This window comes from Schistocerca nitens, chromosome 6 (assembly GCF_023898315.1).
Source record: "Schistocerca nitens isolate TAMUIC-IGC-003100 chromosome 6, iqSchNite1.1, whole genome shotgun sequence".
NCBI lineage: Eukaryota > Metazoa > Arthropoda > Insecta > Orthoptera > Acrididae > Schistocerca > Schistocerca nitens.
Window position 1 is genome coordinate 571,253,636 of NC_064619.1, and position 13,445 is coordinate 571,267,080.

At 41.3% G+C, this 13,445-nt stretch overlaps 1 protein-coding gene across 2 annotated transcripts in view; it reads right to left on the reverse strand.

Moving 5' to 3' along the window:
- Positions 1-448: 448 nt before the first annotated feature.
- The window catches only part of LOC126262963 (probable cytochrome P450 6a13), a 104,680-nt gene continuing 91,683 nt past the window's right edge, over positions 449-13,445 (reverse strand). For both annotated transcript variants that reach the window (XM_049959912.1, XM_049959911.1), the window contains exons 7-8: positions 4,896-5,147; positions 449-799 (exon numbers count right to left, since the gene is read on the reverse strand). In XM_049959912.1, coding sequence (XP_049815869.1) covers positions 633-799; positions 4,896-5,147 — 419 coding nt within the window. In that variant the 3' untranslated portion in view covers positions 449-632. The remainder of the gene's footprint in view (positions 800-4,895; positions 5,148-13,445) is intronic.

The window sequence follows — 13,445 nt, forward strand, 5'->3', positions numbered from 1 at the left end:
ATTCCCTAAGCTCCTTGGAGTATGGGACCTCATCTCTCTCTCTCTCTCTCTCTCTACCTCCACTGTAATTCGGTAGAATGCTCACATGAAGAACAATGCAGAATGACCTCAGTGACATGTGTAAGTCCCACAAATTTGCTGTTCATAGGACATAATGGTGTGGAAAGGCAGAAATACCCCGTAGGAAATTCATGGATCATGTTATGCATGATTCTAAGCAAACCACGAAGAAGACTGACGTTTATGAAGAAGGTAATATAAACTGTATACAGACCTTACTGTTAATATTTGCCGCTACTCTAAATCTTTTACATGTCTTTTTAAAAATTGTCTTAGGAAAGCTATGTAAGTACAATTTTCTTAAATCATTTCCTTTGACTCTAGCAACCTTTTCAATACATCTAAAAGAAGGTGAAAGTGTTATAGGTGAAGACAAAAAAAAATGCAATAAAAAGAAACAGTAATTATTTATTGCATGTTGTTATATATACTAATTGGAATAAAAGCAATGGACATGTAATCTTTTATTAGGTAGAATATGTATATAAGGTGGGAAATTAAAGCCAAACAAGCAGTCTTCACCTCTTACAACCATTAAATTAAAAAATTATGGTACATGAATTTTGTTGTGCCTAAGCCCTTTTGGCTAAGCGCAGCTGTACTCCACCAGCAGGCATAGGGATGAAGGATACCTTATTGAACTCAATAGGCACTGTGGTATGTTCACAGCACTGCACCTCATACTTGGATGTAAGATATGCTAGTCCTATCTTGGCCTGCAGAAGGCCCAGTCGCATACCTGGAAGAGAAGAATAATATCAAGTTCATTGCCATTGTCACATCTTCGTCAAAAATATATGTAAAATGATAATACATTATTCAATCAAAAGTGCCATAGGGAAAAAGGAAATACTTTGTATACCTTCTTGCTATCAAAAAATACATCTCAGTAAATGCAAAAGCGTTGTTCCAATACTTGTACTGGAAAGTGAAGTGGAACAACATAACTCTCAAGGTAATCAAATATATATTAATTTACTCTTCCACGTGTCTCACATAGCCTCTTAAGCAAGAATAAAAGAAAGACCTTCCATTCCTTAGTCAGAAATTTATAGGGAACACTGGACGAGCACTAACACTAGTAATATCGAGGTATTTTCCATAATATGCAATAGTGAGGGGGCAGGGGAGTGCTTCGTGATCACCCTAAAAAAAATTTGTTGTTGAATTATATTCACAAGACAATTTTTAAAGAAATACTGATTTGTAAGGAGGTGGCAGAAGCTGAAAATAACTTTTAGCACACGCTTAGCAACATCAACGCACTTTCAATAACATGTACTAAAGACTTTATGATGACCATCAAAAAGTATAAAAAAATGCAAATTTCGTTCATTGTTATTCACTTTTAATCTCAACATACTTTTTAGATGGATACTGTTATCTGAGTAAGGGCCTGAGCACAGAAATTTTGAACACAAAATTCACCAGGAAAAGTAACTACCACTGAGAGCTAAAATTTTGGATTCAGTTTAAGTGAAAAATTTAAAACATAGATGGAATATGGTAGGAGAATTCATTAAAAACAAAAAAAAATATTTCTTGCGGAATGTTAATATATAAAGTAACTCACCATATTACAATATTTTCAAAAGGTGAGCATAAAGTACCCCCCCCCCCCCCCAAGCTGTCAGCCAAAATAAGTAAATTTTGGCCTGCAGCACAGAAAAATTAATAAAATGTAACCCTTTTGAATTAAGTTATGGCTTAGATATTACAGCACTATATTATGGTTATAAAATAATAAATATGTATCAAACGTCAAAGAAACTAATGTTTTGTAAATGAGTACAGCAGACATGGAAAGCGTATTTCAGTGGACAAAGGCTAAAAAATCACACAAGCTTCATTTATCGGAACAGAGATTCATAAGTTAAGTAGCATGTTCTTGAACCAATCATTTACTGTAGAAAAAACAAGGCAGTCCAACTAGAAGTCTTATCAGAAATTAATGCGCCAAGAACGGTGCTTTTCAAGCGTGTAGTAAAGTACGCTGGCGGTCGAAAAGCGAGTGTTTCGTTTACTGTCCGCACCGATGATATAGTAGCAACCCCAGCAGAGCGTACAGAGCCAGTGTGTCCGGAAAATAACTAGGCGTGACACCCCGATGTACATCTAACGTGGGAACCGCACGTCCGAGAGGGCAGGGGGAAAGCACTGGGACGCATGGAAACGCTATACCCCCATTAAATCCCAGTTCGACTCTACCCACACATCAGGGGGTAACATTGTATCTGGCCTTTATACGACATGTTCTTGGATACGCCGCTGTGGCGTGGGGCAACTGAAATGAGCCTACCTACCCACCCCTATCTGAAATTCCTTCCTCATATTAACAGCCTCTGGAGAGGTCACTTTAGCACGAATTTTTAACTTTCTGGACTTTATACTGTTATGTCTATACCCAGTTCCAGTAGTAAACTGCCCTTTAACAATTAGTACAAATGAATTTATTATCTCAGATTAAATTTCACTTTAATACATTACGCGATTTATATTAGCAGCTAAGGGGAATAAGCCGTTCGTTAACAATCCAACTTTGAAATTTCGTGATATCCAGTCATTTTGCACCACATGTTTACCTCTCTCATATTTCTGAAAAGCTACGATTTTTATTCATTATGGTAATTTAAAATGGTAGTTCTACTTGAGAACAAACCGAATACTGTTAATAATATTTCATTCGAAGTAATTTGTTTATAATTAAGTAAAATAATTTGAATTGTTGTACTGTACATTCACTGAAATTATATACGAAATTAAGCAAACGTTTCCAAATTGATTATCAGAACATGCAGGGTAATTTTTTGATGCAAGTAACTAAAATCGTTTCATGACTTTTAACTGTTATTTTGTGAATCTTACGTTCACTAAAGTATTCGATTGTTTTGTTTTATACCAAAGGAAGAGACGTATGAACCACGTGGTCAGTCTGGATTATTGTCTTTCAGAAGCAAGTTTGTGTGAGAGTCTTTCGGAGGCTGTCAGACGGCCAATGAATATTGCACCTATGTACTTGGTAATTAAAGTTTTCTACTCTGTGTTTTATTTCAAAAATATACTAGAGGGACGCAAGGACCCCCAGAGGATATCAAAGCTGAGTATCTCATAATACGGAGCAGCTAAATGGTTAAGTGAACTTTCATTAACTGTAATTGAAGTTTTCTTGTTTCACTCGTCTTCGTACTTGCGAATGGTGGAGGCCCAAACTATTAAATTGCTCCTATGGTATGATTGAGAATTCGCTATTAGCACTGTCCAACCATAGTCAGAATTTGAGATACTGTATAGTTTCCTCACTCAGCATCAGTGGTAACTAAAATGTTTCTCTCCTCTCACAATTAAGGGTGGCATTTTACAGTGCAGTCAATAAAGATATCGACGCACTGCCATGAAATAAGCTGCCCTGCTTTACTTTTCTGCTGAAGGTTATTGTTATTAGGATCCCAATTTGTCACTTATTCTTTGACAATTTATTTATTACGGAGTCCGCCAGAAAAACGTATACACACTTCAAGGAACGATACGTATTACTTACGTGTTTATGGTAGGTGTAATAATTGATCACACATGTTGTTAAACCTTTAGATTAGTGGACTTACCTTGCACTACATCTCCCAAGGTGAGAACCGAGCACTAGAGAAGTGCATGAGATAGCAGGCATACCATTCCTTCAAGACAGATCTAAATAGACAGCTCACCAATTTTACGCATTGGCGCAACACTCAGAGAATAGGTACATTGCCAACCTGGGCAACCCTGTCCACCGGCGACCGACCACTCGATGGCCGGACATCCTACTTGAACAGCAATTCTGTGGCAAGTAGCAAGAGCAGTTTTACAAAATTGGGTGACAACAAGAAAATACAAATAAAGAAACGCGATGTTTAAATTTCCCAATCCCAGATTATATGTAGGCTAGGTATTATGAATGTTCAAACTACGCGGAACAAGGTCCAGAGACACCTTCAGAAGTCAAGAGTGAGTGAGTGAAGTCGGTCAGGAAGAGTGTGCCAGTTGGCTCGAACCTCGTGATGTGTCCATCTGTGACGGTAGTTGCAACTGTGAGCGTGAGCCTCGAATGGCTATATGCGACAGAACTTAAAGTTCTCGTGAAAGCGTCTCTGGTCGTACTTGATTATCGTTGTATAAAACTGAACTCTCGTGTGAATGTTCGATAGTTATTTGCTTCATCAGTTCCAGTTTAGCGAGTGTTTGTGGCGTCCATATTAAAATCGGATGTCGAGTTGAGTATTAAACTTTCCATTTGTTGAGCTAAACTACCTTTGACTGACCCGCCTGCTGGCTAATAGAGATAGGATTTGTAGAATTGTGAACAGGATTTTGATTCTGAACTGTGGTAGGTTCTGGAAGAAGAAAACAAATTAGCTGAAATGTTATTTTGTGCATGTGAGACGAAGGAAATTTTAATATACGGATTCTGTCCAAAAATTTAGTTACTTAATTTCAGTGGCTACTTCCTTTAATCTCACACTAGCTATTAAGTGGTAGTTTTATTCCTGCTATGAGGAACTGGAAATGTGGGCAACTGGAGCAAGTAACTCGGTTACGACTATTACCAGAACACCTACCTCAGTAGTTTATTGGCCCTTGGTGCGAGGTGGACAGTAAGCATCAGGAGAAAACTGAAATGAAATATAACCACTCGCCCTTCAACAACGGCCAGTTCCCATCCCTACCCGTCGTCATTCCCAGCTAATGAGTCCTAATCATCAATGACACGTTAAACCCTAAATCTGAAGATACATTTCTCCATCTAGTTATATTCTGACATGCTTGAATCACAGAAAAAAAACGAAGATATCTGGACTTACCAATGCAGTTGCGGGGACCTTCCCCGAACGGCAAGTAGACGTAGGGGTGTCTCTTTGCCTTTTGCTCATCCGAGAACCTCTCCGGATCGAAACGGTCAGGTTCTGGGAAGTACTCGGGGTCATGGTGCATTGCGTAGGTCGGTATGATAACGGGGATCCCTTCGTCGAGTTCAAGGCCGCCATTCGGAAACTGGTATTGGCGATTGCATTTGCGAACAAGTATTGCACCCGGAGGATACTTCCTCAGTGTCTCTGTAAGTACAAGATCATGTCCATAAAAATTCAGTAATCGAACAGTAAGGTTGGTTCTTTAGCAAGAATAAAACCGTGGGCACATTCTAACGGCAGTGTTATTAATGCTATCAATATAATGTTTAGATTCTGTCGCTCTTCAAATGGTTCAAATGGCTCTGAGCACTATGCGACTTAACATCTATGGTCATCAGTCCCCTAGAACTTAGAACTACTTAAACCTAACTAACCTAAGGACATCACACAACACCCAGTCATCACGAGGCAGAGAAAATCCCTGACCCCGCCGGGAATCGAACCCGGGAACCCGGGCGCGGGAAGCGAGAACGCTACCGCACGACCACGAGTTGCGGACCCTCCTCCTATAATCCTCCCCCCAGCCCCCCCCCCCCCCCGACCACAAAGACAAGATCACCAAATCGCATGCCTAGTACTGGCACAAAGAGCTACTGTTCTTGTGCACTGAGGTCATTGGGTCAATAGGGATCAAGTTCCCCCTCCCTCTGCTTATTATCCCAGTTGTGTTTCTTCATTCATTCAAGGTCTGCAAACAGTTGCGGAAACGCCAGGGTCTTTCTCTTTGTAAATAACAAAATGCATATAACAAAATTCTGGTTTACCAAGAAACTTTAAAAAACATTGTTTAGCGAAGGTACTTTACCATATAATTGTTCTTAACTCTATTAGAAAACTTATATACAAATGGAGATACAGCAGAGAGATATTACTGCATTTCCTATTGGTTAAGTAAGATTAACTGGTGATATTTGCAGCAGATGAAGAAAAAACCACGATCACACCGACAAGTATGTAGTACTTAGTATATATAGGCATACACATAGACACGTCTGTGTCAATAGTCCATTCAAATATCCCCACCCCCACCCCATACAGTGTAAATACACTACTGGCCATTAAAATCGCTACACCAAGAAGAAATGCAGATGATAAACGGGTATCCATTGGACAAATATATCATCCTAGAACTGACATGTGATTACATTTTCACGCAATTTGGTTGCATAGATCCTGAGAAATGAGTACCCAGAACAACCACCTCTGCACGTAATAACGGCCTTGATACACCTGGGCAGTGAGTCAAACAGAGCCTTGATGGCGTGTACAGGTACAGCTGCCCATGCAGCTTCAACACGATACCACAGTTCTGTAATGTAACGTCCACTGCTCAAAGTGCCGTCAATGCGAACATGAGGCGAATGAGACGTGTAACCAATGGCACCCCATACCATCACGCTGGGTGATACGCCAGTATGGCGATGACGAATACACGCTTCCAATGTGCGTTCACCGCGATGTCGCCAAACACGGATGCGACCATCAGGATGCTGTAAACAGAACCTTGATTCATCCGACAAAATGACGTTTTGCAATTCGTGCACCCAGGTTCATCGTTGAGTACACGATCGCAGGCGCTCCTGTCTGTGATGCAGCGTCAAGGGTAACCGCAGCCATGGTCTCCGAGCTAATAGTCCATGCTGCTGCAAACGTCGTCGAACTGTTCGTGCATATGGTTGTTGTCTTGCAAACGTCCCCATCTGTTGACGCAGAGGTCGAGACGTGGCTGCACGATCCGTTACAGCCATGCAGATAAGATGCTTGTCATCTCGACTGCTAGTGATACGAGGCCGTTGGTATCCAGCACGGCGTTCCGTATTACCCTCCTGAACCCACCGATTCCATATTCTGCTAACAGTCTTCAATCCGACCCTTATCAAAGTCGGAAAGGTGATGGTACGCATTTCTCCTCCTTACACGAGGCATCACAACAACGTTTCACCGGGCAACGCCGGTCAACTGCTGTTTGTGTATGAGAAATCGGTTGGAAACTTTCCACATGTCAGCACGTTGGAGTTGTCGCCACCGGCGCCAACCTTGTGTGAATGGTCTGAAAAGCTAATAATTTTCATATCACAGTATCTTATTCCTGTTGTTTAAATTTCGTGTCTGTAGCACGCCATCTTCGTGGTGCAGCAATTTTAATGGCCAGTAGCGTACATCCACTCTTTTTCTCTTTCACGCTATCATAAAAGTGAATAGTGTGAATATAAGAAGTGCTGATCACTTTCCCTCAGATGAACTGTTTGTTGTCATGACGTGACAGTCCAACTTTCAGCTGCAGTGCAGTAGGGACCTCATGACCTAACGATGTATAGACTACTTGGTGCACTTGCAGAGCAGCGCCACCATCCTTTAGCAGGCATCTCTTGTAATCTTCGACTGATAAATCCCCTTTGACGCCGCACAATGTACAATCTTAGCCCACCTTTGGGTGGCTTCTATATCTGTATGGTATACATACATTTTCGACCTCAGCCTCACAAATTCCACAATCTATGACAGTTCACCTCGTCCTTTGTCAGGCTAATAACCTTCTTGTTTTGACAAGTCGTGCTGTAAGGATTATCCTCTGCATATCCGACCGTTCGAATGCTTTGGGATCGTACGTTGTTACTTGATATGGAACACAGCCATTAATCGAAAGTAACTCAGGATCGGTAAAATCTGGTTTTTCAAACTCATAGTGGAAGTGGTACATTGGAGTTTGGAAAGGTCCAGTACACACATAATGACATAGACAAATTTCATGAACCCCACCAAAACCTTAGCCAACACCGGAGAGACCAATCCTTGATGGAAGGTAGTGGTCCTTCTTGTATTTGTTCTGGCGATGTAATGTCTAGAGACATAACGCCCATCCCAATGGTAAACTAAATGAACCAGATAAAGAAACACTTGACACATTCGCTTCGACACTATAGTGTGTCGTAGCAAGCCTAGATTTACTTCTGGAGGAGATTGAGCAGATACTGCAACACACACCAAATATTAGAGCACTCTATTAGAACTTGAACAATCTGAAATACTTTACTTGGAAACAATACTTGTCCACAGGAATGACACATGTATTTGTTACTGTCGCTGAACTCCATAATGTATCACTTGATGCAGTACAAAATGATAGTCTCCTCTCAACATACAATTGACCGTAAACTTCAGTATACAGTTGTGGATTCTAATACAGCTCGCACTGCTGCATCTGACTAAGATGATGATGTCGTCGTAAGCGATGACTGCAGAGTGGGCTGAGCGTCACTGCGTTCTGACGCAAGTAACCTTCTGACACGTCCTGAGAGTGTGGCTGTGCTGGTGTCTCTCATTCGTTGCTACCTCATGGAGATCATTCTGTCATGAGGTACCAAGTTTGACCTAGTTCTTAGGATGACACCATAAATTTCGCGACGCTTTTTCGAAATTTCTATAGTTTTTCCAAAACTTAAATTGGTCATTAATTTTGAAAAATGCTTTTTGAAATCACACGTCGCAATGCTCCGTTTTCAGTACTGACATCTATGTACATCTTCAGCTGGAATAACTGTTTCCGTCTGACAGACCTTTAAGTCCTTTGCCGTTTGTGATAGTATTGTAAAGTCATTGACAAAGTCCCTTGCCGTTTGTGATAGTATTGTAGAATCATCGGCAAATCTTAGAACCTTCTGTTTCTTTTTTCTGAGCTGTTTTATTCCTGGGAAAATTTGCCCTTGTTTCCCAGTACTGCTTGCTCACTCTACAGACTGAATGATGTGGCGGTAGGGTAAAGCCATGTCTCAGCCCTAGTTGAGTAAGCTGAATAATTTCCACTTCCGAACTGAAACACTGCTGGAAATTTCTGTAGTTCACGACATATCTCTGTTTGTTCCTTACTGTCGTCGTCACCTTTGAGATGGAACCACTGCGCAGGACTAGGTACTCCGGACACAGTGACAGTTCAATGGGTATGGACAGGATTTGCCAGTTCTGTCTCCATGATATGTCTCTCACCGGGATTTTCAGTCACATATTTGCTTTGAACAGCACTTTTTCACGGCATTTGACATAAAGAATGCTGCCTGTATGACCAAAACTTCGAAGCGAAGTAGTCATATTTTCATATGACATTTCAACATTGGCCCAGTGTTTTCTGTGGCGAAAGTGGTCAAAGAAGGAGTTGTCCATCGGGTCTTGGCATTCAGTACTGAACTAAATGGCCTCGGTGATGCGACAGTAGTGGAGAATTTAATCAATACTTGTTGGTGAATGCATTGAATGCGACGTCTATAAACACAAATTGCTCACACTCGTTGCACAAGGGCGTTCAATACGTAATGTACCACTTTTTTCTGAAAGCAGATTGTTTTATGCAGGATTATAATACACAATACTATTCCACACTCTTTTGGCTACAGAACCCTGTTTTCCAACATAATCTGTATTGAATGCAATGGCCTTAGGCCACATCACTGGGAGGGCCGGTATGCCCGCATGCTACCACTCTACTAGTCGACGTCAAAGCCAGCGTGTTGCTGCGTAAGTAATCCTCCCATCATTCACACACTGCTTCCTTGGAGTGCATCTTTCATTGGGCCAAATAGTCAGAAGTCGCAAGATGCAAACATCCGGGCTGTAGGGCGGATGAAGAAGAAAATTCCAATAAGTTTCGTGAGCTTCCCTTGGTTGTGTAGACTTGTGTGAGGTCTTATGTTGTCATGGAGAAGGAGAAGTTGGTTAGCAGTTTATTGGCGACGTACACACTGAAGCCGTTTCTTTAGGTTTCTGAGGATAGTACAGTTACTTCAGAGTCGATAGTTGCACCGTGAGGACGCACATAAAACAGAATAACCCCCATCACAGTCCCAGAAGACCGTCGCCATGACTCTACCACTTGAAGGTGCGGTTTTGAACTGTTTCTTTGGAGGGAGAGGTTGTGTGGCGTCAAGGATTGCTGTTTTCTCTCTGGTTCTAAGTGATGAACCCATACTTCACCGCTTGTGACAATGTTCGATATAAATTGTCACGCTCAGACTCGAAAAAAAAGTGCAAGCAGCTCCTCACAGATGGCCCTTCGTTGCTCTTTATAGTCTTCTGTTAGGCGGCAAGGAATGCAGTGGTCTTACAACTCTGAGTACCCAAACTGGTGGACGAGAATAACAGCCGGCCGAAGTGGCCGTGCGGTTAAAGGCGCTGCAGTCTGGAACCGCGAGACCGCTACGGTCGCAGGTTCGAATCCTGCCTCGGGCATGGATGTTTGTGATGTCCTTAGGTTAGTTAGGTTTAACTAGTTCTAAGTTCTAGGGGACTAATGACCTCAGCAGTTGAGTCCCATAGTGCTCAGAGCCATTTGAACCAATCGAGAATAACAGCACCACACAACAGAGATGTCCAGTTGAGCAGCGAGGTGTTTGACTGTGATCAATGGATGGCCTTGAATGGGTGCGTCTGCATGTTCAACACTGCAACAGTCACAGCTGTGTGCGGCTAGTCGGCACACAGGACATTGGACAGGTTTGCGCGATCTTGTTACGATGATAATAGACGCCTAGCCCAACGACTCATCGTGCTTTTGTTCACTGCCAGGTCTCCATACACATTCTGCAAGTGTCTACGAATAGCTGTGATGCTCTGGTTTTCCGCCATAAGAAACACAGTGACAGCTCTCTGCTTGGAACGCACCTCCATCAGAGACGCCATTTTAAAGTCTATGTATAGCGGTGCCACCCATCGGAACTTTATGAAACTACAGGGCTGGAGCAGGAATGGTCTACGACAACAGACTACAAATTCTGCATTCTTTCAACCGAAACCGACCGAGGAAAAAAAAGTGTAGCATTACTTATTCAGTGCTCCTCATATATCAAGTATTGGTAGACAATAGCCGGCCGCGGTGGCCGTGCGGTTCTAGGCGCTTCAGTCCGGAACCGCGTGACTGCTGCGGTCGCAGGTTCGAATCCTGCCTCGGGCATGGATGTGTGTGATGTGCTTAGGTTAGTTAGGTTTAAGTAGTTCTAAGTTCTAGGGGGCTGATGACCTCAGAAATTAATAAGTCCCATAGTGTTCAGAGCCATTTGAACCATTTTTTTGTAGACAATAATTAGAACTTCTTTCGTAACTGCTATTGGTGAACATTAACAGTTGTATGTTACTTTGAAGTTACTTGACCCTATCCAGCAGCATCTCCGTATATTTTATCGACAGAAAACGTAGTGGCGGATTGTTCAGTTTACCTCACCATCATCGCAATGCTGTCTCTCTACGATATTCTGTCTGTCTATTCAATCGGCGCCCTCTGCGCCCACAGATTACGTTTGCGCTTTGCTTGCAGCGCTACTACACATACCAGATGGTAAATTATGAGGCTCCTTCAGCTGGAATCTTCCTTCGCCTGTAAATGGCTGCTACACATTGCACTGGCTCATGTAGAAGGTCAGTTTGTGCAGAGTAATAACAACGAGAAAGCTGGACTGTTTATCTTCGCCTACACCAGACGTTAGAAATGAGAACTGCAATTGTAAATCCCGATATTTATGAAATTCCCTCTATAATATGGTTTTTAGTGTCGAAAAATATCTCAAATCAGTCGAAATTCGTTGCAAAACTCGTGATGTATGTGGACCAGATGTGATGAGTGAAGAAGATGTTGTGTGTCAATTGCGTTGTTTACTTAGGAGTGGAAGAACGAAGTGATCATCTGCAATGAGCAACGAACTAGAACAGAAAATTGACCGAAAAATATCCTTAAAAACCGGCGTTTCATGAAACCTCAATTGTCAGACAACTTTCCTTAGGCTTCTTGGAGCATTTTGCGTGAGATTGTAACTAAGTAATTAGGCTAATACATTTTCTGTGCACATTAAATTCCAGATCTCCCATGCAGGAGGATTTTGCAAAGAGGTATTCGTCATCTTGTAGAAGGATCTGATAGATGATGCAATCTGGGTGGTGATTACATAGAGGGCAGTGGATATTGCCACTCAAGTGGAAATAGCGTCACATGGATATTTCCATTCTGTGCGCATTCTCAGCCATGAAGGCACATTCATTACATTTAATAATTAAGAAATAATCATGGAGAAAATAATTGTTTTGTGCATTCAAAAACAGTCGTTATTACATAGGTTATTTGTGGTGTGGTGATTTTGAAAGAAATCGTTTAGAAAAGTTATTTATAAAATTATGAAAATGTAATGTTTTTAATGTTTTTTTTTCTTTTGGCTTTCTGTTTTAACTGAAAATCTGTAAAGGGCAATGGCAAAAATTTAGAGACTTTTCTTGAGACAAAAGTAATGATGTATTGCTACCTACCATCATAAAAATAGAATATCTAGGTTGCAGCATACGATCACTAGCACGATCTGGGGATTATAGAAAGTTCCACAGTGCTAAGAAAAATATGAAACTGATTTGAAACACCTGAAGTTCAAGCTGATCGACCAAAAATGTCTTCGTTATTTCAGCAGCGATGATGGTAGGGTACCCCTATGAGCATGTGTGATAATTCATACATACTGTTGGCTTGGCGCATATTTAACCTTGTACTGGAAAAAGTTCCAGTCTTTTTTGGATATTTTAAACACTTTTCAACTTTGAAGTCATCCAGCATGACAACAATGAATAGAAACACAATAAAACGTATTCCAAACTTTGAGGCACTATCCCAGTTGAGTTTTTCACTAGGTAATAAAGTTATAGGTCAATTTTTAGTATTACAAAAATAGGATAATGTGAGATTACTGCTTATTGCATTTATTTAAGTGGAGCTGCATAAGTTTTTCGCCAGCAGTGATGTTACGTGCATTTCTGGTGAACCATAATCAAATGCAACTAACATTCAGACGTAGGGATGCCATCTGTCCCAATTTTGTAGAGCTCATGCTACTAGTCAGCCATGATTTACTGCACTTGTCCATTATTGGAAACATGGAGTGATGTTGTGGGAAACAACTACAGTGGTGACTGAGCAAAACACATCATGCTTTCAGTTCAGCTGTACATATTTTCGACCCCAATTACATTCTGACTTCTAATAAGTAGCAGGGCAGCCTGTGTTCTAGGTGTTTCTGTTAGTGTGGCTTGCATTCATTCAGGGGCAAACTTGATCGATTTATGAACCCCTCCCTCTCCTCTTAACCTGTTGTTCTGCTAAGTGGTTTATGACCCCCTCAGGTGGCCCATAAACCATAGACAGAACAGTGGATTAATGGGAGGGGGTCATAAATCAATCACATTTGCCCCTGAGTGTATGCAACCCACACTAATAAAACCCCTATAATGCAGTTTGCGCTACTACTGTACTGTCCCGACTTTTGATTTGCCAAAGACAGCAATGCTATTCAGACAGATGATTCTTTTGGAGTAATAGGAGGAAAAAGATTAGTGTTTTCATGGTTCTGGTGAATCTCATCCGATAATATTACAGTTTATCTACTTTGATGTAGACAGACTCAGTAAGTAGTATCTTATTAG